The sequence below is a fragment of the Dipodomys merriami genome, unplaced genomic scaffold (genome assembly GCF_024711535.1).
Source record: "Dipodomys merriami isolate MVZ:Mamm:240054 unplaced genomic scaffold, mDipMer1.0.p SCAF_28, whole genome shotgun sequence".
Classification (NCBI taxonomy): domain Eukaryota; kingdom Metazoa; phylum Chordata; class Mammalia; order Rodentia; family Heteromyidae; genus Dipodomys; species Dipodomys merriami.
In genome coordinates this window covers 1,807,663-1,834,383 of record NW_027204270.1, presented here as the reverse complement: position 1 = coordinate 1,834,383, position 26,721 = coordinate 1,807,663, and the positions used below count along the sequence as shown (strand labels likewise).

The 26,721-nt window shown below is 57.1% G+C and overlaps 1 protein-coding gene across 3 annotated transcripts in view; it reads right to left on the bottom strand.

Moving 5' to 3' along the window:
• Positions 1-26,721, bottom strand: part of Prdm16 (PR/SET domain 16) — a 300,472-nt gene that overhangs the window by 10,032 nt on the left and 263,719 nt on the right. For 2 of the 3 annotated variants that reach the window (XM_070037164.1, XM_070037166.1), the window contains exons 5-12: positions 21,062-21,164; positions 15,603-15,822; positions 13,904-14,051; positions 13,328-13,481; positions 9,577-10,993; positions 6,912-6,999; positions 4,099-4,268; positions 3,477-3,554 (exon numbers count right to left, since the gene is read on the bottom strand). In XM_070037164.1, coding sequence (XP_069893265.1) covers positions 3,477-3,554; positions 4,099-4,268; positions 6,912-6,999; positions 9,577-10,993; positions 13,328-13,481; positions 13,904-14,051; positions 15,603-15,822; positions 21,062-21,164 — 2,378 coding nt within the window. The remainder of the gene's footprint in view (positions 1-3,476; positions 3,555-4,098; positions 4,269-6,911; positions 7,000-9,576; positions 10,994-13,327; positions 13,482-13,903; positions 14,052-15,602; positions 15,823-21,061; positions 21,165-26,721) is intronic. The other variant, XM_070037165.1, reaches the window with a different exon arrangement.

The following is a 26,721-nucleotide window of genomic DNA, read 5'->3' as shown; positions in this document are numbered from 1 at the left end:
AGGTCTGGATGTTCACTGACCAGCTCGAGACTGACCCTGGGCACGGGAGAGCCTCGGGACTGTCTGCGGCGGGCTTGGGAGACAGGAAGGAGGAGCCTGGGACGGTGTGGGTGCTGGTGTGGGCCGTGTGCCTGTGCGCAGCCCTGGGCGGGAGGGGCTGTGGGTCCTGCCTGGCTGCAGAGTCCTGACTGTGGCCTCTCCTGGTTCTAATCCAAATAACGGCCCAGGCAAACGTCCACTTGAAATTTAGGGGAGCAGCGAGCTTAGGGCTGTGAGGGGCCAGAGTTGGCCCAGCAGCTGGGCTCCACGCCGTGGAGAGGTGGACAGGCAGCTGGGGAAATTTATAGCCACACAGCATAGAGTAACACGCCACAGAGCTCACAGGAGTGGGAAGGAAAGGCCGGGCACACTGGGAGCCGGGATGCACAGGACCGGGGAGGAGGAGCCGGGCACCTGCCAGGGCCCAGAGGGACACGGCCACCATCAGGGAACTGCTGCGGCCGTTTTGAAAGTGAAGGGGGAAACAGAGTAAGGAGGCCAGGCACCTGCGGCTCACGCCTGTAATGCTAAGCTACTCAGGAGGTAGAGACCCGGAAGGTCACAGTTTCAAAGCCAGCCCAGGCAGGGAAGCCTGCAAGATTCCATCTGCACAATGATTAAAAAGCAAGGTTAGAGGCATGGTTCAAGTCCTAGCAAGTCCTGCTCCACTCCCAGTAAAGCACAAGGCCCAGAGTTCAAATCTTGGTACTAGGGGTGGAGGGGGAAGGGAGGGAGAGAGAGGGGGAGAGAGAGAGAGAGGGGGGGGGGAGGGAAAGGGAGAGGGAGAGAGAGAGAGAGAGAGGGAGGGAGAGAGAGAGGGAGGGAGGGAGGGAGGGGGGCATCCATGGCTCATGCCTATGTTCCTAGCTATTTAAGAGACTGAGATCTGAGGATCATGGTGTAAAGCCACCCCAGAAAAGGAAAGTAAGGAAAGTCTGTGAGACTCTTATCCCCCATTAACCAGCAAAGAAGAAGAAGAAGAAGAAGAAGAAGAAGAAGAAGAAGAAGAAGAAGAAGAAGAAGGAGAAGGAGAAGGAGAAGGAGAAGGAGAAGGAGAAGGAGAAGGAGAAGGAGAAGAAGCAGCAGCAGCAGCAGCTGGAAGTAGAGAAAGAGAGAGGGTGGGAAGAGAGAGACTTTTAAAACTTAGCATTGAAAATAAAGACAGAAGACATGTAGGGATGCCTTGTAACCCTTCTAAGGGGATAAGGGAAATCGTCTTTCCTGGCAGATTGCAGGACAAGATCTGGGAGGAGATGGAGGAGGCGCTGAGGTGGGCCCCTCAGACGTGGGGTGCCTGGGAGGTGCCCAGGCCAGCCATCAGGGCTCCCATCCAGGCAAGACACAGGTGCCCCTTGGCTGCAGTCAGGGTGATCTCGGCATGGCCTGGAGGAAGAACGTTGGGACACAGCCCCTGCATGCCCAACGCCATCTTGACATCTCTCTGAGCCAAAGCCCAGCAAGCCTACTTGCTGGAGTTTCAGGAAATAAGACGACGACACCATCGACACCTTTACTCAGACTCCAGGTTGGGGGAAAGCTGGGAGCTATAAGACTGCTTCCTGGCTGGAGCAGACGGGAAGGTGGCCTTTCCTCTGGGAATCATGCCCCCCCCATGCTGGCACTGTTAGGGTACTGAAACACATTCTGAATGATTTAGATAAGAAGGCAAGGATTTAAAGGGAAGAACCTTCCAGCGCCCTCAGGTTTGATGAGCTGATGGTTCAAGGATCGTTTTTTTCTGGGGGCTGGACTCTACAGGGTGCACACCTACACAGAAGTGCACGTGTGTGCACACAGAGTGGGCGTCTGTGTGGACGCTGGCACCAGGCAGTGCCCACACTGGGCAGGGTGGGGCCATGTGCGTCTCGGTGGGCCTGTCCTGTGCAGGGGCTTCCACGATGGACTTTATTTTCTTCTTCCAACTTGAAATCCTTCTGCTGATCAAAGCAAGCCCAGAAACCACCAGCAGTACCATCGAGAAACAGCACGCTCCCACCCCTCCGCCTTGAGCCAGATAAAGTCGGGATTTGCAACACAAACTTGCAAAGCAATTATTGTTACCAAAGTCGAAACTCACAGATTGGAGAGAGCAAAAGAAATCAATGATAATTAAATTCTTCTATAAACACGGCTGGCCCCTCTGGGGGCTCTTCGCATGCCACACTGTCCGGAAGTCGGCTCTCATTACAGAAAAAACACACGGCTTGTTTTCTGGGAGGGGACCAGACCAAATAAATCTTTGTGTTGCTAGCCTTTGTTAAGTTGTAAGTCACTATTTTTGGAAGGCAGGCAAGGGGGTGGGGGCTGTGTGTGGGACGGGAAGGCTGGGAGCCGGAGGATCTGTCATTGTCGTGGCCCTATGCGGTGGTGTATGTGCTGTTTACCTGAATGGGGTTTGGGGACCGCCTCCCTCCCCGGGGACGGTCACAGATGGAATTTCCAGGGCCTGTATCCTCATGCGGTCATTCCCTAGCGATGCCAGCTCTGCACGGACACAGTACAGAAATCTAATTTCAACGTGAAATCAAGCCAAACCCTGTCTCCAAAGCCTCGGAAGATCAGGCACACCCCAGAACGTGTTACTAAACTGGTCCTGGCAGAGACAGGGTCGCTCCCCTGCTGCATTGGGGCGACCATCATCTGAGCTGTTTGAAAAGCTCACTCCTGGGGTGGGTGCCTGACAGCCTCGGGAAGTCAGGCCCTCACGGGTGGTTCTCTCCTGTCCCGTAGAGAACCGGGACACTAATCGGACAGGGACCCGGGCTGGGCTGCAGGGGAAGGGGGCAGTGACACGTGGGAATCTCTGAGCTCAGGAGCCTCATCTTTGGGGTGGAGATGTCCAGACTCACTGGAAGGCTACTGGGAACCCCAAGTTCAATGGCACACACATGCTGAGATGCTATGCAGCTCCTCTGAGAAAGGAGTATGGTGGTAACAGATGCTTGGCTCCCCCTGGCGCCCTGAGCAAACTCCCCATGACTCGCTAAGGCAGGGATGGAGACCCACAGCTGCTGATCATTCCTGCGCCCATCCACGGTCCCTGTGAGGAGAACCACGTCAGGCGGGGGGCTGGAGAGGGGGAGGCTCTCCAGAGCTCTCCGGCTCCCTTTGGGGCCTGCCTTCAGGTAGAACCTGCCTCTGATGACACCTGGTGGCAGGGGGAAAGTTGCTCCCTTCCTCGTCTGTGAGCATTTTAGGAGCCTTCTAGAAGCTTCCAAGACAGTGCTTCTACAACATTCCAGAAGGTAGGCAGTGGTGGGATCAGGAGGGAGAGGTCCAGAGTCCTCCAGGAGAGCATTGGCTCCTTTCACTGACCCTCTGGGGGCCACAGCCCGTGGGGTGTCAGAATCAGAGTATGGCGGAGGCCCTGAGCCGCGAAGCTGAATCCCAGCCCGGCTGAAGCCTGGCAACCCCGCCCCCGGCCAGGCTGGCCGTACCTGTATGGCTGCTCCCCGGTGTGCGTCCGCAGGTGCCTTGTGAGATTTGCTGATCGGGGGAAGATCTTGCCACAGTACCTGGCAAGGAGGGAGTTTTCAGGGTTTAGGTGACCCACAGTCCTCTCCCAGCGTGCTCCCCGGCCAGCACCCCGCACAGAGACCTCGTCCTGGGGAAGGACTCACCCCAGCGTGTGGGCTGTCAGTGTCTCTTGGCCCTGATCCCAGCCCCAGACTTCGAGAGAGGCTCGGTTGGGGGGAGGAGGGGGGAAGGAACCTTGTAGATGGTCCAGGCCCGTGCTAGGGGCATCAGAGCCGCAGTCCCGGGGCACAGCTGGGACCAGCTCAGACAGGACAGGAAGTGTCCTCTTAGCACCATGGCCAATGGCAGAAGCTGTGGGGTTGGGTTCATAGTCTCCTGAAGAAATACGGTAAGCACTGACCCAAAGCCCAGCTGGATTCCGGGCTGGGCTGAGGCTGCGTCTAGGGCTCATTTGAACCCAGCTAGGTGGGGGGTGCAGGGGGGGCACAGCCCGGGGGACCTCAGACAGGTGCTTTCCGAAGCCTAACTCCGAAGCGCTGCGGGCCCTCCCGGCCAACACCCCAGGGGCGTGCAGGTCCTCACCTGCACGTGTACCGCTCCTTGCCCTTCCTGAGGATGGGGTCTGAGAGCGTCGGGGGTGGGGACCGGAAGTTGAAGGCGTGGTGGGGCAGGGGCTGCAGGGAGCTGCCCGAGTCGGCTTTCATGGCTGCGAAGCTCTCGAGCTTTTCCGTCATGGTTTCGATGGCTGACATCTAGCACGAGAGAGGGCAGGGGTCAAAGGTCAGAGGGCGATTCTGTCTTCAGGGCGTGGACAGCTACCCTTAGAGCCATCACCATTCTTTTTTTTTTTTTTTTTTTTTTTTTGTCGTTCGTGGGGCTTGAACTCTGGGCCTGGGCGCTGTCCCTCAGCTCTTCAGCTCAAGGCCAGCGTTCTACCACTTGAGCCACAGCGCCACTTCCGGTTTTCTGGTGGTTTATTGGAGATAGGAGTCTCATGGTCTCTCCTGCCCGGGCTGGCTTTGAACCACAATCCTCAGATCTCAGCCTCCTGAGGAGCTAGGATGACAGGCGAGAGCCAGCAGCGCCCGGCACCATCACCATTCTTTACGGTGGAGAGTGTCCACCTGTGGTCCTCTGGTGGCCCTTGGAGCCCAGGGCTCTGGAGAATGATTAGTACCAGCCCTCACACCAGGAGCTTGTTAATTCATGGTGGAACATGGGCTCCGGCTGCCCACAGGTGGAAAAAGCCACAGGGTCCCAGCTAGCTGGCCCTAGCCATGGAGACCTCGGCCTTTCTCAGAGTGCACAGTATGTCCATCTGGGACTGACTTAGGACATGGCTGTCTAAGGGACACTGCTGGCAGGGGACGGGGCTTTGCTCTAATGGCAAATATATTTGTTACTTGGAGACAATGGGGTACAATGAAAACACCTTGGAAAGCATTTGCTGAGCCCAAGTTGTACTTAGGCACCATGGCAAAGCCCCTCCCCCGGCCCACCCCAAACCCTGGCTGCTGCCCCTCCCCCCGCCCAGTGGCTCAGGCTGGTGGGATCTGGGTTTCACCCCATCAGTGTGGCCTCATGTGCACACAGGCGCTAACCATCCCCACTGGCGGACCAACGGAAGCCACCTTGCTCTCTTGGCCACTGTCCAGCCCAGATGGGCTCCCAGTGTGGAACTGGGGCTCCAGGCTCAGAGACTGACTGCGGCTCACCTGCCTGTGGGCCTGTGCGTGAGCCTAGAACACGAGATGCCCCTGGCCCCCGGGATTAATGAGGTCTGGGCCCAGGCAGACCTCTGGCCTGCTCCATCCTGCACCCAGAGGACCGCACGCCTGCATGTGAGGCTCCAGGACCGAAGGGTCAGAGGATGGGCACCTGCTGGCCCAGGCCTCTGTACAGTACAGTAGTGACCTCTGGGCTTTCGAGAGCCCTGTAGTCATCAGGAGCATTCTGCCTGAGTGCAAGCCCAACCCTGGACCGTTTAATTTGGTGACCTATTCGTCATGGCTCCCCGGCCCCTTCCTCCTGGCCCTCGGCCACAGGGGCAGCCGTAGGGGTGGCAGGACCATGGGAGGAGTAGGCAGGAGAGACAATGGGCAGCCGGCCCCCCACCAGCCAAGCCTCTCTTCCTCGGGCCTGGGTGGGTCCGGCCTGGCTGGCCTGCTCTGCCCGATCAGATATTCCTGCGGCCTCCCCACACAAACACAAACACAGGATGCGCCTGGCGGGCCTGGCGGCTTTTTCCAGCCCATCCAAGGAAAATCAGGGGAAGCTATTAACCAAACTTGAGGCCTGGCGGGACAATGGGAGGCACTAAGTTTAGCTGTGAACTCAGCCAGGGCCCAGGTTTCACGGACCAGGGTTCGTGGAGCCGGGAAGCATCCAGGAGAACAATGGGTGGTGTGGGCTGGCGGGTGGGTGAGGGGGACCCAGGGCCAGAAGCTGGTGGTTCTGTGGAGAGGTGGGCATAGCATACAGGACACCTGTCAGACTGCCCTGCCCTGTGCCCAGCCCCCAGAGCATGCAGCCCGGGCAACAGGCTGGGGTTGCTGTCAGCCGCCCAGGTCTGGAACCCACATCTAGGAGCGGACCTTTCCCGTTGCACCGAGCTCCCTTTGAGTGGCCTCGCTGTCCTTTTCTCCCCCTGCCTATCCTGCCCCTACCCCTGCCCCTCTCCATGTTGGCTCATCCTCTCTCTCTCTCTCTCTCTCTCTCCTTTCTCTCTCTCTCTCTCTCTCTCTCTCTCTCTCTCTCTCTCTCTCTCTCTCTCTCTCTCTCTCTCGCTCGCTCGCTTTGGTCGGTTGTGGGGCTTGAACTCTGGGCCTGGGCGCTGTCCCTTAGCTCTTCAGCTCAAGGAGAGCGCTCTACCACTTGAACCACAGCATCACTTCCGATTTTCTGGTAGTTCATTGGTGATGAGTCTCACGGTCTTTCCTGCCCAGGCTGGCTTTGAACTGTGATCCTCAGATCTCAGCCTCCTGTGTAGCTAGGATGACAGGTGTGAGCCACCAGCGCTCGGCATCTTCTTTCTCTTGATTTAAACACTCTCAAGGGCTACCCACCCAGGAAGACCAGTTGCGAACTGGTGTTGTCTTGGTTGTGTGGGGTCTGTTCCCAGTGTTCAAGATTCTGGGCTCCACCCCAGCTCTGCCTGCCTGTGGCTGAGTGGAGGCCATTCCCTCCTGGGCCCTAGAGCGCATATACCCCCTTGGGCATGGTGCCCAGCCCAGGAGGCCCCCGGAGGGGAATCCCACGGGGATTCCTCCTTCCCAGCCTCTCTGGCCTTGTAGTGAGGCGTGGAGTCCCACCAGGAAGGGTGACAGACGCGAGGCCGGGAGACGGCCCGGCGGGGTCCCCAGGCACAGGCTGCCCGGCGCACGCCTGGTTCTTACCTGCGGGTGGAAGAGGAGCGGCGAGGGCCGCAGGTACTTCTCCTTGAGCACTCCCATGGGGTCCGTCACCTTCCGCTTTTCTACCCTGCTGGACGGCAACACAGAGGGTTACGTACCTGCCGAGCCTCCTGGCCACGCGTCCGTCCAGGGCAGGCCCGTGGCCAGCTCAGGGGCGCCCACAGCCGCCCTGCCTCCTGCCGCCCGAGTCCTCGCGGGCCGTGGGGCTGGCCTGGGCTGTCAGCCCAACCCCCGCCGCACTCACTCACTGCTGGTGCCCTGCACACGTTCCCCATCACATTCAAGGCCCCCCAGAGCCCCTGCAACAGTTGTCAGCCCCCATGCCTGTCACAAAATGCTCAGGGCTAGAATCTACAACATTCTCTGAAGATCCCATGGGCAGCAACTTCCTGCTCGTGGGCTGGTCAGCCTTGTGGGGGGGGGATGGGGTGGGGGGAGAGCCTGTGGGGTCCCTGGCTTATCCACAGGCTCTGTGTGGAACATTCTGGATGCTTAATGACTATATCCTGACTTTCCTGTTTCACCTTGTCCTGGGCTTGGGGACCTCTGCCTCTGTGTGCGTGCGTGTGTATGTGTGTGTGTGTGTGTGTGTTTTTGTGTGTATGTGTGTGTGTGTGTGTGTTTTCCCGTCGGTCCTGGGGCTTGAACTCTGGGCCTGGGCACTGTCTCTCAGCACTTCAGCTCAAGGCTGAAGCCACTGCACCACTTCTGGTTTTCGGGTGGTTCATTGGAGATAAGAGTCCTGCCTGCACTGGTTTTGAACCTCGATCCTCAGATCTCAGCCTCCTGAATAGCTAGGATGACAGGTGTGAGCCACCGGCGCCTGGCTTGTCTTTGTTGATAAATGTGAATGATTGGTGTGTTTCACGAGGGACCCCCTGTAGCAGTCAGGGGGGCTCATCCTCCATGCCACCGGAAATTGCACTTCAAGAATCTTCCCAGAGGACCAGGGACAACTTCATGAGATGAACTTCGCTGGTGAGTGGAGGTAGAGGAGAGGCATTGACCACCAGGCCCTGGGGTGGGCAGATGCGGGGAGGGGGCGTGGCTGAGGTGGGGGTGGGGGGTGGGCGGATGCAGGGGGCGGGGCTGAATCCCTGAGCCTCAGCGCTGCGGTGTTTGGTTTGTGCCCCCGCCCTGCCACCTCCCTGCAGATACTCAGAACAAGCCACGCCTTGTGTGTTCACTGGAGTCCTACGTGTGTCCCGCTCACCCACCCCAGCTCGGACGCTGCTTTTCCCAGGCCTCCAGGGCAGAGCAGGCCAGGCCAGGGAGGGGGCAGCAGGGAGACCCAGCAACCCCCACAGGATGACATCCGACCCCAGTGAGCTCCAGCTCGGCTTTGCTGCCTGCCTCTCCCTCACCTTGTGCCCCCCACTGACTGCAGTGGCCGCGTGCTTTGTACCCTGGCTCCCACTGCCACCAGGGCCTGCATCCTGACAGGTGCAGAAGGACCCGCGGGAAGGGGGGGGCGCGGGGTCCACGCCATCCATTGGGCGGCAGCTAGCGGCCTGCCCTGCTCCACCAGCATTTCCCCTCCTCTTTATCTTCTGCCATCCTAAGGCACAGCAGCTGAGTGAGTCCTCTTTGCCCCTCAGAGATGGGGCCCGGCCCCTGGGGGCCTTCCAGAGCCCGCTCCAGGCATAGTGATGCAGGTATTCATAGCTGGGTGCACGCGGGCCCTCACACCCCGAGAAGGGTGGACGCTGAACACAGCCCTCTGTCCTCCCCGAGAGGCTGCCTCCCACGGACACGGGCCCTGCGCGCTCAGCCCCCTGCCTCTCAGGGGGGCTCAATGCCTGGAGTGGGATTCAGTCCATCCACCAGAGATCCTGATGTTTCACACATCTTCCCTACCTCTCACTCCTCCTCCTCCTTCTCTTCTTCCTCTATCCTCCTCTCCAGGGACCCACAAGCCCTCTCTGATTTCTCCTAGTCCACCCATGCCAATGTAGCTCCTGGGGTAGGGGTGGGGCCACAGAAAGATGGGAGAAAGCCAGGCCCTGGTGGCTCACTTCTGTAATCTTAGCTATTCAGGAGGCTGAGGTCTGAGGATCGCAGTTCAAGGCCAGACTGGGGAAGAAGGTCTGTAATACTCTTAGCTCCATAAGAGTATCACAGAAAACGGGAAGTGGCGCTGTGCTCACGTGGTAGAGCGCTCACCTTGAGCTGAGGAGCTGAGGGACAGCGCCCAGGCCCAGAGTTCAGGCCCCACGACTGACTTAAAAAGAAAAAAAAAGAAAGATGGAAGAAGGGCTCAGAGGCATATGAGGACCCTGGCGTTTGTGGGAGGTGGAGATTTGGTCCAGAAAACAGCTAGACACCAGGAGGGGTGTGAAGGGAGGGTCTCAGGAGGAGCTGAGGCAGGGTGGAGGGTCTCAGCTGGGGTCTCGGCAGCTCACCTGTCCAGAAGACCCCCCTCCTTCCCTCCGCTGAACCATGCCAGATGTCCCCTACCTTCTGGAATCTAGCAAGGATGGAGGGAAGGACCTTGAAGTTAACAGAGAGACAGACAGACAGATGGACAGATGGATGGACAGACAGATAGATCCTCCTTTCCACCAGGCCTGCACCGCCCCCGCCCAGCTCACAGCACGGTGGGCCCAGCGGCCAGGCGGGAGCAGGTGAGGGCGGGACATGTGAATACCTGTAGATGGGGTCCATGAAGAAGGGCGAGGGCTTGGCGTAGTGCAGGGAGGGCTGCTGGGGCAGCTGTGCCGGGCACACCTTGGGGAGCCCCTCGCCGGGCCCCAGCTTCCGCTCGCCGTAGATGTGGTTCTTCCGGGGCTCCCGGCTGCCTCCGTTCAGGCTGGCCCGCGCCCGGCTGCCGATGCTCAGGTCCAGCGGCTGCTCCTCCCCGGACGTGGGCACGGAGGGCGCCTTGGGCCCCGGCAGGACGGGCTTCGCCTCTTTTGGTTTGGTGGTGAGGTCGAAAGGGCACTCGGTGCTGGGGCCGCCCAACTTGAGGGCGTCCCGGGGCGACTTTGGCTCGGCCTTGACCAGCAGGCTGTGGGTGAGGGCTCGGTCCGTGAAGGGGTACAGGGAGTGGGGGAAGTTGGGCAGGAACTGGAAGGGGAACACAGAGTGGTAGGGCAGCGAGCCCATCTTCTTCTCCTGCATGCCCATGAAGCCGGGCCCGAAGTACTTCTCGGCGATGGACGCGATGGCTTTGATGGAGTCGCCCGCGGCGCCCGAGGCGGTCAGCAGCTGCTCCTCGGGCGGGGGGAAGAAGGAATGCTGGGAGTAGAAGACGGGCACCTCGGCCACGCTGTTCACGGCCCCCGGGGGCGCTGAGCTGCCCCCAAACTCAGCCTTGCCCTGGGCCGGCTTGCCCTTGTCTTTGACCTTGTCGCGGTCACTGTCGGCGTCGCTGTCCAGGTCGGAGCCGGTGCCGGTGGTGGTGTCCAGGTCGGTTCCCGTCGTGGTGTTGATGTCCTCGAAGTCGCTGCCGTCGGACATGTCCGGGCTCCTGGCCTTCGCCTTCTCCACGTACCCGTCCTCCAGGCGGCCCTCAAACTTCTCCTCTGAGCCCGCGGTGGCCGCCAGGCCCTGGCTGCCGTTGTTGACGGCCGAGACAAGGGGCAGCGCCGGGTTTCCCAGGGGGCTGGGGAGCTTGGCGTCCTGAGTGTGGCTCAGGGGGCTCTTGAGCAGCGGCGTGGGAGGTAGCAGAGGCGGCCGGGGGTACAAGGACGGCGGGAAGATGCCCGGGAAGCCGGGGGTGAGCGTGGGGAAGGCCGGAGGGGCCGCCGAGAAGGGCAGGCTCCCCGGGTGCGGCCTGGACGGGAAGAACTCGGTGAAGCCCAGGCCCCCGTGGTTGAGATTCGGGGAGGGCTTTGCCTTGTCCATCACCGGGCTGGGTGTCAGGGGCAGGCCTGGGGCAAAGATGCCCCCCGGCGTGTAATGGTTCTTGCCCTCGCAGAAGCGCCGGTGCTTGTTGAGGGAGGAGGTAGTGCTGAACATCTGCCCGCAGTCCTTGCACTTGATCTGCGTGCGGCAGTCGGCGTGCATCCGCTTGTGCCGGCACAGGTTGGAGAACTGCGTGTAGGACTTGTGGCAGACCTCACCTAAAGCATCAGCAGAAAGCAAAGACAAACACGGTATGAAATTACCGGGAAACCCTGGGCCTTGAGGGGCATGGGGTCCAGGTGGGCGCCTGCGTGTGGGTGTGCGTCCATGTGCACACGCTGCACATGCGTGTGTACACAGCACCCAGCCACCCCTGTGTCTGTGTATGTCTGTGCACTCTGCAGAGTAGATTGGAGGCACACACATGTGTGCACATGTGGACGTGTGCATACACAAACGTGTGCGTGTGTGTGTACAGGTACCCCACCCAGGGAACGGCCCGAACTGGTGAAGCCTCCGCCAGGCCCTTTCCCAGGCTCTCCAGGCCAGGAGAATCGTCCGTCTGCACCTCAGCACTCTGAAGTGTGAATTGGGGGGAGCGATGCCAGACCCTCGCTCTTCAGAAACCCCTGGGAATGCGAGCCTGCTCTCCAGGCTGGACCAGGGCTGAGCGAGGATGCACTGCGTCTCTGCCATCTGCTGCTCAGAAGCACTGGACTCAGTACCTCCACCCAGCCTCCCTCAGCACTGCCGTGGAAGGAAGATGCCGGCTGTGGAATCGGGCCCGGCTTCGGGGCTTGGAGGTGGTTCGGCCTGCTCCTGGGGTTTTAGGAGCTCCAGAGCCAGGTCTAGGTTTGGGGAGCATGGCTCCTGGCAGCGCGTGGCCATTTGGGGTGGCAGAGGCTTGGCTTGGGAGGCGAGTCTGAGACAGTATGGGCTGGGCGGGAGGGCAGTGGATGCTCTGTCTGGTCACCACCACCACACTGGCTGATGACCCCATGCGGGTCAGATGCAGAGAGAGCCCAGCCTGGCTCCACACGCTCAGGGACCCCAGATGGCCATTTTCCTGAGGCGGGAGGACTGGAAAGTCTGCCCTCTTTTCTCTTGCTTTTTTTTCCACCAAGAAACGTGTTCAAGCACAACCAGAGTGTGTCTCTCTGCAGGACGATTTGCCCCTACATACAAACCTGGTAGAAACGACAAATAAATGCACGCGAGCATCTTGCTCTCCACAGATCCTTGGCTGCCTGCTTCTGTGCACCTCTTTTGCTCTGAGACGGCTACACTCTTTGATCGTGGTATCTAGTTAGATTGACTGTGCTGCCTGTCTGGTGGTGTGGCCTGGCAGGGTGTTTTTCTGGCTGAAGGAGATGAACTTTGTCTCATGTAATCAACTCTTCCCTTTGGGGAGACTCCTCAGAGAGAAGAGAGGCCTCACCCCACAGATACTCTATAAATACGCCCTCACCCAGCCAGCCTGCAGGGTAAGTGGGCTGGCCCGCCCCTGGGGTCACTCAGGCCACACCAGTGATGCTCCTTCCTGCCCTCAGGCCTTAGGAGGAAGCTAGGCCATCGGATCTACTCTTGAAGGTGATCTGGGGGCTCAGGGCTCTTTCCCCCCACCCCCTGCTCCCCGAGCAGCCTCTTCTGCACAAGGCCCTGCCTCATCGCAGGACCACGCGACCACTGACGGAAACTGCGTAGAAACGAACCTAGCTTCTTGCGGGCGTTTACCCCAGGCAGGTGGTGACAGGATGGAGAGTGGACCGGGCTGCTCCGCAGGAGGCCTGTGCCTGACTGCACAGGGCATGCGTGAAGCCATCCCACAGCACACGCTCAGCACCCGGGAGCCCGCAGGGTCCTCAGAACTCACCAAGACCCAGGTGGCCCACAAGCCCTGCGACCCGTGCCAGGTGACCCGTCCACTTTCCTTTGGTCCCCATCCTGGGCCTCCTTTGTAGGCTCTGTGGGTGCAGCCCAGATGCTCATCACCGGATCAGGAGTGGTACCCACCTGCACTGCTGGCCCTGGGCGGAGGTCTGCCCTCCCCTCCACCCTAAGAAGCTGCTTCCCGCCCGTTGCTGTGTGCACACCACCAGGAGGGCACTGACCACAGACTGGGCTCCCTAGGGGACCCCGTGCCCAGGCCAGCTGGGATCGCCACAGAGTTCCTGCTAGAGCTCATCCGGGTGGACGTGAGCCCAGGGGACGGGAAGGGGATGCAAGGAGGGAGGCACTGTGCTGGCCTTTGCCCACTGCCGTCCTCCAGCCCCTGAGAGGACATGGGAAGTGGGCCAGAAGAGGACCGAGGGCAGAATGGGCAAGGGACAGCGCCACGGGCCCAGAGGACACCAGTGGGCGGCGAAGCGACACGGGGGTCTGGAGTGCCGGAGGACCCAGGGTCACATGGTCGTGCCTTCCTAGGACCGGCGGTGAGGGCTTCTGGATGGACAGCGGTCCCCTGCATGCGGGCCTGGCCATCTGGACATCCAGGGCTGCCCCGCCGCCCCCTGGCGCGGTGACGGGTGCGGACGGGCGGGCAGGGAACTCACATATGAAAGGCTTCACCGTGCTGTGGATGTGCTTGTGCTGCTTGAGGCCCGAGGACGTGGCGAACGTCTTGCCGCAGTCGGGGCAGGCGTGTGCCCGGGCGCCCACGTGCTGGGAGCGGATGTGCCGCTGCAGGTTGCTGGGGTCCGTGAACACCTGGGGAGACGGGCTCCGTGGGCACACGCCCTGCCCGGACTCCCCACCGGCCCCCGGGACATGGTGGCCTGGCCTTCCCCTCTCCCTCACCGCCCTCCCCGAGCCAGGACATTGGAGCACCAACCATGGCGGCCGAGCCCCAGGGCTGAGACACTGTTTCTCAAAGGCTTCGGCTCCGGGATCTTGCCCCTGCCGGCCTCTGCCATCCGTGCCAGAGGGCAGGGACTGCCCTGGGGCGGGCCCGGGTTCTTTCTGGGACTTCCTGTCCTCTGGGTCACTTGGAGGCCCTGCCGTGGCCACACCCACCCGCATTTGCTCAGCGGGGTGGAGGGACGGAGCAGTCTGCAGGCAGGGGTGGGTCTGGGCCCGGTGGGACCTGTTGGCAGGGGTGGGTCTTTGCTCTGCGGGCCCGTGCATAGTACCTTCACGCAATTTTCACATTCAAAGCGCTTGCCGCTGTCATGAGACATCTGGTGGCGGATGAGGTTGGACTTCCAGTTGAAGGCCTTGGGACACTGGTCACACTTGTACTCTCGCTCTTCTGTGTGGACAATCATGTGCTGCTCCAAGCTATACGCAGGGGACAGGGGTCACTCCAGGGCCTGTCCAACAGGGACGCTGTCCCACCCCACACGACTCTTCTCTTTTCAGGCCCTAGGAGGCCCCCTTTCCCCCAGCACATGGTCTGTGGCTCAGAGCCTGCTCAGGTGGCATCTGGACATCTCCTTTCTGGGTGGCCCACAGAGATAAGGCGCAGGGACAGCCTCTCTATGTCAGACGCAGGGGCTGGTGCGGGACCATGCTCGGTCTTTCACCCAAGACCAGCCAAAGGCAGGGCAGGCCTGTGTTCTGGCTGCTGCTCTAGACCATCCCAATTTTGAGGCTAAGCCTGGGCCCAGAAAGAAGGAGTCTAGCAGGATCCACATTGCCATAGACCCAGGCTAGGGGCCCCAGGAGCCCCTTTTCTGGGTGGTCTTTGGGTGCCCTCCAGGCAGCCTGGCACACCCAGGGTGGTGGCCAAGAGTAGAGGCCAGGGTGTCCAGATGGTGGGCAGGGCAGCTGCTTGGAGGGGCCGCTCCTCCTGGCTGGCCGGGCATCCTCTAATCCCGTCCCCTTGGGGACCCCTGCCTCTCCTCCGGTCCCCAGGATGACCGTTAATCTTCATGAGCGAAGCAGTAATATATCACAGCCCGTTAATTACGGGGCCCAGCCATCCATTTAGATCAGAAACGCCTGCTTTTCCAGCGTGGAGAGATTGTATCTTTTCCCTGTTGTTAATTGTGATTTATGTGTTTATGTAAAGAAAACACGGGCGCTCTTTAGCCACACTCAGTTCAATGGGCCCAGTCGGGATTGGGCCACTTACTCCCCCAGTCATCTGTTTAGAGTGGCGGGCCTGCAGTCCCCGGGGAGCCTGGTCTGGATTGCAGTAAATCCCGAGTAATCACATAGTTAGCAAGTGGCCGGATGAGGTCTCTTCTCCGGCTACGCAAGGTGATCCAGGGGAAAGGCACCAGCGCAGGGAGGGCCTCCCAAGCTAGAAAGTTTCCTGGCTCCTAGAGCCTGGGGCTGGAGGTCCTGGCTTTCCTCACACATCCCAGCTTGCCTAGCTTGTCCAGGGGTTGCTGTGGGTCCTCAAGACACCCACCCACCCCTGGGGCCCCGGTCTCTGGGTCCTGGCTCCTGTCTGGCCTTCAGGGAAAGGGAGAGCCAGCTGGGCCTACTTGAGTTGTTACAGTGCCTAGTTGTCACTCTGCCAGCCTGGTGGCCTCTGTGCACATGGCGGGGGGCGGGGGAGAGGGGGAGGGCTTCATGGGATGCCCAGAGGAGCTGCACATGCCTCCTGAAGGGGAGGCCACCTGCAAGTCCCCCTGTGGTGGGCGCTGCGGCCCTTGACCTCTCGGCCTGGTAGCAGAGGCGCAGGCTCTCTGGGTTTAAGGGCGAGTGGAGCCGGTGGTCTGACCAGGCATGGGCCTGCCTTCCTGGGGATAGGCCATTGCGGGACTCTGACCCTCCTGCACTGGCCACGCAGCTGCTGGGCCTCCAGGGTTGTTTCCGCACGGGCCCGCTCACAGCCCAGGCCTGATGGGTGGTGGGCCGGAGCAGGGGCAGGGGCGGCACCTGTACTTGTTGGGGAACATCCGCTCGCAGTCCTTGCACTCGTGCACTTGTCCGTCGTCACCGCCGCCGCCCGCGCCGAGGCCGTCCGGCTTGAGCTCCTCCCCCAAGCCCTCGTAGAGCGCGGCCCCCGCTGCCCCGCACGCGTACTTCTTGTGGCGCCGCAGGTCTAGCTTGCACTGGAAGAGCTCATCACACTCCTCGCAGCGGAACGTGGGCTCCTCTGCGGGACAGGAAGAGAGGGGCACATGAACAGGGTACTGCCTGGGGTCCCACGGAGGCCCCGCCCCGGGCCCACCTGCTCCCTCCAGCCTCCATCCTGCCCAGAGCCACGAGGGCACAGGCAGGGACTGCAGGCAGTGCCAGGGGACTCTGATCGCTGTACCCGAGGAAACACTGGCAGCGCCAGGGCCGCCTTGCATCTTAGGTGGCCAGGGGGTGGGGGGGAGCTGAAGGAAGGCCTGCCTCTCCAGTGCAGAAGAAAACCAGGCCAACTGCTTTGTTTATGAATTAGGAAGAAAAAAAAAACCAGGACAGAGCTCCAACCATATAATAAATTATTGTTGTCAAGGTCAAACAAATTAAAAGGGGGGCAAGCTATTATTAAGTTTATGAGGCAGCATCCTGACCACAGAGCCAAGCCAAACAATCAGCCGGGAGCTGTAGCTCTCGGCAGGGGGGTGTGAGGGGTGTGGGAGCATGGGGGTGTATGTGGGTATGTGTGGGGTTTGGCTCATTCCTACTTCCCTTGCTGCAGCTGCCTCAACAGCAACCTCCACCTGCAGGGGGCGCCCTCCACCCCAGGATGACCCAGCGCCCCCCCCCCACAGAGAAAACACCTGCACATGTGGGTATGTGTATAGATGTGAGTGTATGTGTGCATCTAGTGCACAAGTGTCCAGCCATGCATGGTTGTGTGTGCAATGCAGTTGGGTTTGTGTGAGCGTGCATATTCCAGCAACCCGCACCCATCTCTGCAAACCCGTGTGTGGATGTGTGTGCATGCCTGTGCATTTGCACCCAGGTTTGTGCGTACAGATCTACTCACATGTACACATGTACAAACGGGCATGTGTGTTATATACATGATTACATGTGATATTTGTATACTTGCACAGATATGTGGTTTGTGTGTGCTTTGTGCAAGTGTGTTGGCCTGTGTGAAGGTATATGTATTCATTCCTGTACATCTTTGTGTGTTCATGCCTGCAGTTTTCATGTACTTCTATGTGCTATGCAGGCATCTGTATGTGCTCTTTACGAGTGTTTATGTGCATAGGCAAAGATGATGTGTTTTGAGTGTTGCATGCATGAATGTGGGCACACAGATTTGTGCTGTGTGTGTCCATGTAGGCATCTGTGACATTGCATGTGCACTTGCACATGAGTGAATATGTATGCCCATGTTTGTATGTGTTAAGGAGTTATATTTGCTTGCTAATGTGCCAGCTGTGAATGTGTGTGCATGTGAACATACATGGATATGTGTGTGTGCATGTGTGTATGCTCACGCATGCACAGGGCTCTGTCTGCACTGAGCAGAGCTTTAATAAACTAGGCCTGACCACTGGCTGAGCCTAAGAGGCAGGAGGTGTGAGGGCGGTGGGGGGAAGGAGGGGCCACTTTCTGCCTTCCATTTGGGGAGATTGAATGACCACGTGCCACTTCAGAGTCCCCGGGAGAGAGCCGCTCTGCAGCCGGACAGCGTGTGGTTACTGGGGGTGCTGCGGGGGCTCTGCCTCTGCGTTTTCACTGGCCAGCTGTGGCTGGGGAACCCGGGTCGCTGGCCTGAGGGAGGGGAGGAGCCCTGGGGCTGGAACCCTCCCACTGTGTGGGGAACCCTGCTTCCACAGGGCCCTGTGAGAGTTTGGGGGCACTCACTGTCCCCTCTCAACCTCCCCCATCTACAGATTTTCATCAGGGATGGAGCCGTGGGTCTGAATGCCAGCATGGCCCCAACCTGGCCCCAGAGAGCTTCCCCTGTGTGCTGGGGGGGGGGGGGGGCTGAGGGCCTTCCGCCCGTGTGGGCCTCAGAATACCACTTCCATGGTGCTAGTCTGGCTCATCAAAGAACAATCCTAGAAGCTGAGATCTGACAACAATACTGTCTATAAGAAGAAATCTCAACCCTGCTCATCCGTACCACTGACCAAGTAAGGTGGACTTTGGATCTAAAATTAAAATTGGGGGGCTTAAGATGAAAATCTAGCCCTCTGAGGGTACCTGGGCAATGGGACCCACCCTGGTGACAAGTGCTGCCCTCCTTCTCCCCTGCACCCTTCCCTCCCAGCCTCATCTGCCCCTGCGAAGGGCAGAGCTAGGGGCAGGACAGGCTTCAGACTTCCAGGCCCGTGGGAGTCTCACGGCTGGACTCCTGGCCCGAATCCATACCTGGGCCACTGCAGGCCATTTGTTTTTATCCCATCATGCAAAGTTCATTTTAAAGAAGTTTAAAGAATTGCCAGGTGCTGGTGGCTCATACCTGTAATCCTAGCCACTCAGGAGACTGAGACCTGAGGACTAGGGTTCAAAGGCATCCTGGGATAGACAAATATAAGACTCTTATCTGCAATAATCCAGAGAAAAGCTGGAAGGGGAAGCGTGGCTCAAGTGGTAAAGTGCCAACCCTGAACAAAAAAACGCCTAGCAAAAGCACAAGGCCCCAAATTCAAGTCTCAGTACTAGCTTAAGAAAACAAAGGAATTTTAAAGAATTTCTAAAAGGGTAAGTTATACCCTGATATTTTATTCTATCATACCCCTTCATGTTTTCTTTCTCTCTCTCTCTCTCTCTCTCTCTCTCTCTCTCTCTCTCTCTCTCTCTCTCTCTCTCTCTCTCTCATAAATACCATACAATACATTGTGTCATCTTGACTTCTTCAGAAGGGGAAGTAAATTATTATGAGCTTTTCAGAAAAGCATATTTGAATGCAAATGACTTCTTATTTTCTCCCAAAAGCAATAAATTCTCATGAAAGCGACTTCTCCCCCACCCCCAACACAAGAGTTGAAAGAAAGCAACTCCCCAGTCACCTGAGGAATCTGGCTGGCTACCTGTGTGGGCATTGGGCTGGCATTTCCTCACAGAGCTCAGCTCCAGGGAGGGGTGGGTGCAGGCCTAAAGCCCCAGAGCCCGCCCAGGGGCAGTGTCACACCCCCCCCACCTCCTGTGGCCACGCCCCTCACCACCTGCCACCTGCACATCTGCACAGGGTCCCCAGCCAAACCCCTTACCCTCCATAAACGTACACACCTTCAAAAAGAGCAGCTGGAAATAAAAGTCTTCATCTAAATGAGGAGAGGGCTGTAGACTGGGGTAGAGGTCTGCCCCCCACCCAAACCGTCACGCACCAGCGCAGCGGCAGCCTCTGTGTGGCCTGTCAAAACCCGCACCTCACCCGTCTAGTTTAAGTTCTATGAGCAACTTCTACGGCCAGGCAGAAAAATAAATCAGTGCCTAATGGCTTTGAGACCGAGGGGTTCACAATTATGCACCATCCACATGCTAATCTACAACTCGAGCCTCAAAAGCGTTCAAGAGCCTACTTCAAATTCCTGCAGCGATATGGGCCCGCTGCATTTAGCCTGGGCTAGGATAAAAGATTTTTTTAAAATGATAATTATCTTAGTGAGGAACTTTATTTTTCATTTTCTTTCTGTATGATTCTGAGTTTAACTGGGGGGGGCGGTGGCTGTGAAGGGGGAGAAGGAATGAGTTTGACAGCAGATGCTAGAAAAAGTCAAATATTTGGTGTCAGACTATTATGTGTGGAAAGCAATTAGCCCAGGAACGTGCGATCAATTATTAGGAAAATGTAGACCGGGGTTATTTAATATCAGGGGAGGGAGGTGGATGGAGAACAGGAATCAACTTAAAAAAAAATGCTTTTGGAAGAAAGAATTCCACTCTACAAGTGGAATTCCAGAGTTGAGTGTTCCCCTTAAGTGAAGGAGATTTATCTTCTGGGCTCTCATGTGTTCTGTGAGATTCACAGGTCTTTCCAACAATTATTTTAAGGAAAGTGAGACCTTCCTTAGAGATGGTGGGGATTTATTTTTCTTCTGGCAATGGCCTAATTTAAACCAAACTTCAGAGGACAAAACAGAAGGGACCTGGCTGGTGAAATTATTCCTTCCTGACAGCTCAGGGACACGAACTGCTGCGGTCTTATTAGGCGAGACTTTGATTGCAGGGCTATTTCTGGGGCTGAAAGGGTAAACCAAGGCAGAGTTCTCTGGGTCTGGTCTCGGAACTTTCACGCCAAATCCAGCGCCCTGCTCTCTGGCTGGAACGGACCACTCCTTCTTGTAGGAATGAAGTGGCCCTCTGAGAAACTTCTGGGTAATCATTAAGCTGTGGGGTGTCTGCAGGGGAAGGGAAACCCAATCCTCTCCCATCCCTAGAGTTTTAGAAACTGCTAGAAGGGAAGAACGCTTTTCTGCTCACTGGTGGGGCAGAACCTGGAGCTACGCAGGCAGGAAGGCCATCATAGGCCACCAGACCCATGCTCCACGGTCAACATGGTGTTCTCCAGACCCACTGCTCCGGGGCGGCAAGTGGACAGATGCTGCTTCACATGGGTGGGAGACGAGTCTGACCTGTGGGCTGTGGGAGGCTGGCTTTCTCTTGACCATCACCTCTGAGATACTTGGGTGTGGAGGGATATGTGTGGAAACTTCCTGTCCCTCCTGACAGCCGGTGCTCTCCGACAACCCACAGCCCTGTTGGGAAAGGCCTAAGGACTTCCCTCCCATCCATGAGGACCTCTCCAAGCCTGGCTCTGCCCTCCCACTGGAAAAGATGCTCTCACATTTCCTTGGGTGTGAAGCCTCTGATGGGCTTGGTTCCTAAAGGCAACAATGCCTTCCTCTCTGTCACACGAGACTGAAGTGTCTCATCATGGAGCGGTCCCTGGGGCTGTCCATGTCTCCATGGCACCAAAATGATTTTAGCTTTAAAACTAAAAAAAATATTAAAAATATACTGGGTAGGGCTGGGAAGGTGGCTCAGTGGTACAGCACTCGCCTAGCATGCATGAAGCCCTGGGTTTGATTCCTCAGTACCACATAAGCAAAGAGAAAAAAGCTGGAAGTGGCACTGTGGTTCAAGTGGTAGAGCGCTAGCCTTGAGCAAAAAGAAGCTCAGGGACAGCTCCCCAGGCCCTGAGTTCAAGCCCCAGGACTAGCAAAAAAAATATTGGCTAAAGCTGATAATGAAAATAATATAGTTTTTTTTAATCACCAGAGACTCTTAACACTAAAATGGTATAATTCAGCACAATACCAACTTGTCCAACTTGTGTGATGCCACTCTTAAATTTGAGGTTCACAGAAGGAGAGAGGGGCCTCCAGGCTGGAGAGCTGAGCAGGGAGGCCTGGGGATTCCTGGCCTGGTCACACGAGATGCCCTGGGCACCCTCCTCCTGTGGGGTGGGCTCCTGGACAGTCTTAGTGGGGTCTTACCATCCAGGCTGGGTGGCACTGCACCCAGAGAGTAGGCCCCCTCCTTTATGTGGACCAACAGCTCCTCTCCGGGCTCGATGTCCTTAGTGACTTTATAATAAATCTGGAATGGAGAGACCAGAGAGAAGGGGTCAGTGCGGATGCCGTGTCTTCTGCCCAGAGCCACTGTGCGGACACTGCCCGGCACGTCCCCTGCGCGGCTCATCGGGAAGGCCACCCACAGGCCACTTGAGTGGGCTTATAATTGCTATGAAGAGGGTCCCCTCAGGAGCGTTCACAGCATCTGCTCGGAAGGAATCAAGTCCCTTTTAATTTGTTCCACCCTGTTCTGTATCAGTAGACAGGGCACAAAATTAAAGAGGCGAATGCCAGTGTCCAAGTCCCGGTGACTGGGGAATGTCCTGGGAAATACCCCAGACACGAGTGGTTTTCCATCTGGAGTGGGGCTTGAGTCTGTTCTCGAGACTCCTTTGTTAACATGGGCGTAAGTGAGACACACTGGCGGGGCTTCAAACGCGTTGGCTTGTTTATGAAGGTGGTATGGCCACAGGCTCACGGGGTTGGGAACAGTGGGCTGTGATCTCCCCAGGGGCCTGGCAGCTGGGGTGCAGGGAGGCTGGGGGCTGGGAGGAGTGCGCGTCCACCCGAGCTTGGCCTCCAGCGAGCGCAGGGTGGGCTCCACAGCCCGGAGGGAGCCTTGGGGCAGAGGGGGACTCCACTTGGGATGGCCAGAGCAGCGGCGGCACGGGTCTGAATCACATCAGACTGAGCCTGCCAGCGTCACGGTGATTCGTGAACAGGTGGTGTGGAAGTGGGGTGCCAGATGGTCAAGGCACTGCAGGTCCAGGGTGACTTTGGCGGGCGCCGGGGAGTTGGGTCTCACTGGACCCTGTCTCGCAGAAACACTGGAGACACCTGGAAACACAGGTCCTCCTCCGTGTTGGCCCCCAGAACCCCACAGGCCTCCCCACCAGCACAGCCAACGCAGGAAAGCACACATCGTCAGTCCAGAAGCGTCCAACGTCTAAGAACAATCTCTTCCTCCTACGGCACACGGGTGTTTGGAACTCTAATCTGCCAATAAGGAGCTGTAACCTGGAGAGAGGCCCAGCACCCGGGAGGCCCAGGGCTGAGGTTTCTCCTCCTGCTTGAGGCTAGCCCACTGCACTGCACCCATGGGGGAGAGGAGGCAAAGATGACCGGGGACCAGGAAAGGAAAGAATGCTCTCAGAGGAGACACGGGCAGGAAGGGGTTTCCAGACACGGAGGGGAGGTGGCGGTCTGGTGTGGGGACATTTCTGTCTCACTCACAGATCCCCGACTGGGGTCGTTGGCCCTGTAGAGACTCAGCACAACCAGGCCCCAGCAGGCAGCTGGCCTCCCAGGCCGAGCTGGCTCTCCCCGGAGTCCCGGGCAGCTACCTCCAGGAGGATACCGTGAGCCCCAAAGGACAGAGACAGTGCCGGTCCCCAGGGCCCGGGACAGCAGACACAGGAACTGCACACGGTAGAAAGCCTGCAGGTGCACGCATATCTTATCGGCGTGTGAAGTTACTTCATGGTGCGATCATTAGTAGTTATTTTATTTGGCAGTCTTTCCCGGGTAGATTGATAAAACAATGAGATTTTAAAATGGAGAACAGAAAGCAAACCAAATCAACTTCTCGAAGGAAACCAATTGTCATTGTAATCCCAGTTTTGTATCACTTGATCTAAAGGAAAAAAAATCAAAGTGGTTGAATAATTTCTAAAAAGAAAAAAAGAGAAAAGAACAGCCACCACCAAACCAGACCCGAGCCACTGTTTTGGAGAACTGAGTGTCACAGTGCGGAATTCAAGAAGCAAAGAATGGAGGCACGCTGGGACCAGGGGCCACGGGGCGGTGTTAGTAAACAGGAGTGATTTTTCTTCCAGCCCACAAGCCCACGCGCACACAGCAGGGGCCTGCTTAGGGCTGGGTCTCAGTGCTTGGTGTGGCCCAGGTCGATGCAGGGGTGAGGAGAGCCGAGGCTCTGAGCCAGGCAGCCCCTCCCTGCCCTGGTTAAGCGTCAGGGAAGACTGCCTCCCACTGCCTTCCTCCACAGGCCATGGCTGCCCACATGCCCAGCCTGGCACCAAGCACCGGCTCGGCAGTGGCCTGCTGCACTGCGCTCCCTTCGAGACCCCTGGGACTCCCCCCCCCAATCAGCCTCCCTGTCCCAGCCTCACCCCACGCCTCCAGGAGCCCCCCCGGCTGGCCCCTGACCCTGGGAGCTACCCAGCGTCCCCCCTACCCCAGGCCCGCAGGAATCCAGGGGACCCCACCCCAACCTCTGCTCCTCAGCTTGCTGGGCCTTCTGGGCTCCCTACTGGGGCTGCCAGGACTTTGAGCCTGGGACGGAATTAATAGCTATTAGCACTAATCGCCAGACTCAGAGAGGGCGTGGCTTGGGGTGCCCCGGACCTGCCTGCACATGGGGGGGGGCAGGTTTGGAGGGAAATGGGAGAGGGGAAGACCTTGGGGGAGTATGCGGCACTGCCCTTGCAGAGCGTGGAGGTGGCACCAGCATGCTCCGGGGATTGTAACTACCTGCTCCGAAGTGGGGGTCTGGGGCCCTGGGGGGCCAGTGGCTTCCTGGGACAAACCTGGGACAAAGGCCGGTGTCAGAGGGAGCTGGGGGTCTGGCTGCCTCTGTGCTTCTAGGGTGGGTGTTACAAATTACCATTTACGGTCCCGTGCCAGGCCCCTTCCGTGTGGGGCCCGTCATAAATTATAATTGCAACCCCTTAAAAATTCCTGCAGCGGGTTTATTGCGCGGCCCTTGCTAGGTCCGTGGAAGTTAGCAACATGGTGGCTAGGACTTTTCATGCATGCGGAGGGGAAAAAAAAAAGGGCCCACGGGAGTCTGATACTCATTACCCTCCCCTCCCCCCCCCAGGCCCCAAGGGCCAAAGGGAGTGGCTACAGGAAAGTCACCAGAAAGTCTTTGTTACATTTTCTAGACCTGCATGGCCCCACAGGCTAAGTCCTTGGGTCCTGGGGCAGCAGGCCTGGCATCTTCTCCCCGTTTAAGGGTTGAGGGTGCAGCCCCTCTTACCAACAGCTGAGATTACGAGCCTAATAAATGTCTGCTCTAAACGGCTCTAAAAAATAATGATGGCTAGCAGACAGGGCAGGAGCTGAGCCTCTGTTTCCTCCCCTTGGCTTCTTTCTGCCGACAACAGTTTTTATTGAACTTGGGCGAACGGCACTGAACACAGGTCCTCAGAATTATAAGTGTACTTAGCATGACCCAAGCTATTTTCTCCCTCTTTTATCACTTTTCAGACACAAAGGGGCAGCTCCTTGTAGGTACACAGAGCTCTGGTAGAAGTCCCTGGCGGCCTTCTCACCCAGAGACAGAGAATTGCCTGTGGAAAGCTGGATTTAGGGCATGCGAAGTTCATGGCGACAGAGCCTTTTATGAAAATGAGCTTTACTTCCCCTGGGAATGTTCTGGAAGACAAAGAAATATTTTTGTAATGGCTGTGAGCTTTTAGATTCTGTCTCCCCGAGAGTCCCCAAACCATACTGAAGATACTATGTTCAGATAGGAGGGTGTAAGAGATACTCTTTTTAATTCCTACTTAATCCTGGAATTTTAGCATTTATATAAACGAAAACCTCGGTCCAGAATGCACAGGATAGAAACAAGCTGACCACAGGTTCTAGGTCAGCGGCTTGAATACGGGCAGCATCCCCTCTCTCCTTCCTGGAATGAATGGCTGCTTGAATCAAGCAAGTGAAAGCCCAGGCCATTCTATTTTCCTTCTTCTCTGGCCAGTATAAGAAATTTTAAAGAAATGTTGGAATAAAGTGGGTGAAAATTTCTTTCCATGTAAATATCTTGGAAAGAAAAAGAGAGAGAGAAAGAGAGAAAAGGAGGCACAAGAAAGGAAGGAAAAGAAAGGAAGAAAGGCAGGAAGAGAAAGAATGAATGAAAGTATGAATGGATGAATGGAAGAAAGAAAGAATGAGAGAAAGGAAGGAAGAATGAAAGTAAAGGAAATAATGAGAGAAAGGAAGAAAGGAGGGAAGGAGGGAAGGAAGGAAGGAGGGAAGGAAGGAGGGAGGAAAGGAAGGAAGGAAGGAAGGAGGGAGGAAAGGAAGGAAGGAAGGAAGGAAGGAAGGAAGGAAGGAAGGAAGGAAGGAAGGAAGGAAGAAAGGCACACCAATTTCTCACTATCTCAGGCTTCCAAATTCCTTGACGTAAGTTGGTAAAGGTCTTGGAGTGGTTCCCTCAGAAAGACACGTGCATTACAAATGGAAATTAAATTGCCTTAAAAATCACTACTAAATAACAAATTCAGTCAGTGACTGGGTTTGTCCACTGAGAGAGAATCTTGGTCCCGAGGCCGTCACTGGGCATATGTGTGTGTGTGTGTGTGTGTGTGTGTGTGTGTGTGTGTGTGTGTGTGTGTGTGTGTGTGTGTGTGAGTGTGTGTGTGTGCGTGTGTGTGTGTGAGTGTGTGTGTGCGTGTGTGTGTGTGTGTGTGTGTGTGTGTGTGTGTGTGTGTGCACATCTCTCAGAACCTCTGAAGACCTTCGTCAGGTCCCAGCCTTGGCTCTGGGGACTTGGGCAATCTCACTGTGTGTGCTGCATGCTGTCCCCAAACTATGAGCCACGTTCCTCTGGGGAAGAGCTGCAGTCACCCAGAACCCTTGGGCCATCTGAGGGTTGAGCAATTGGTGGTTAAAAACCAAATTCCAAAGATGGTCTGTGACCCAAGAGCTGCTCCTCCACGGCTGCTCACCCTGTGGACATGAAGTTTGATTTCTCCTGTTCCCGGTGGTTTTCCTCTGGCCTGTTTTGTTGCCTGCTCTCTCAAAGGTGTGCAGAAGTTAGGGGCCAGAGCAGGGCTGGGCACACTGGGCAGACTGCAGGAACATGCAGACAATGCCTTCCTTCCCTACCTAGAGAGGAAAGGACTCAGTGACATCCCTGTGATATGCCACTTCCCTTCTTCCCAGGCACTGCCGAAGCAGTTTTATTTGTGCCTAAATCTTTATTGCTTTGTCATTACATATTCTGCCACTTTCTTCTCAGCTCACACATTGAATAGAAAAACAATGTTATTCCTACGTGTATCCCTTTCTTAGTTTACAATGTGGATCAGAATTGTGAACATGGGAGTTCTTCGTTTATTGTTAAACCATCCACATTTTGAAATTGCCTTGGCTAGTAAAATATTGCATTTAATTAAGAGAAGATACATTTAGACAAAGGGTTACTGGGAAACAGCACGGAATACCTTCAACCTTGCGGCTCTTCAGAGAGAAAGATAGTCCAGTGGCATGTGACAGCATTTCTGAATCCAAACAGACCTAAAGGTGTTCCGTAAACTGTCTAAGAAATGCTACTGCTTGCCTGCTTGCCTTCCGAGGGAAACTGATGTCTCCTATTTGAACCGACTCAGTTAAAATTTTACGATTTTTAATTTTAAAAAATGGTGCGGCGTAAGAGCAAAGGAGTCAAGCAATGTCAGGGGGTCAGCACAAGACACCCCTGTTTAAAATTCCAGCCCCAGCAGATCACACGCCCTGGTGAGGGAAGGGGGGGGTCTAGGTCGGGGCCAAAGAAACGAAAGCAGAAGAGACCAGCCCTTGGCCACCAGGCTGCACCGGGTTGAGCCACACCCGGT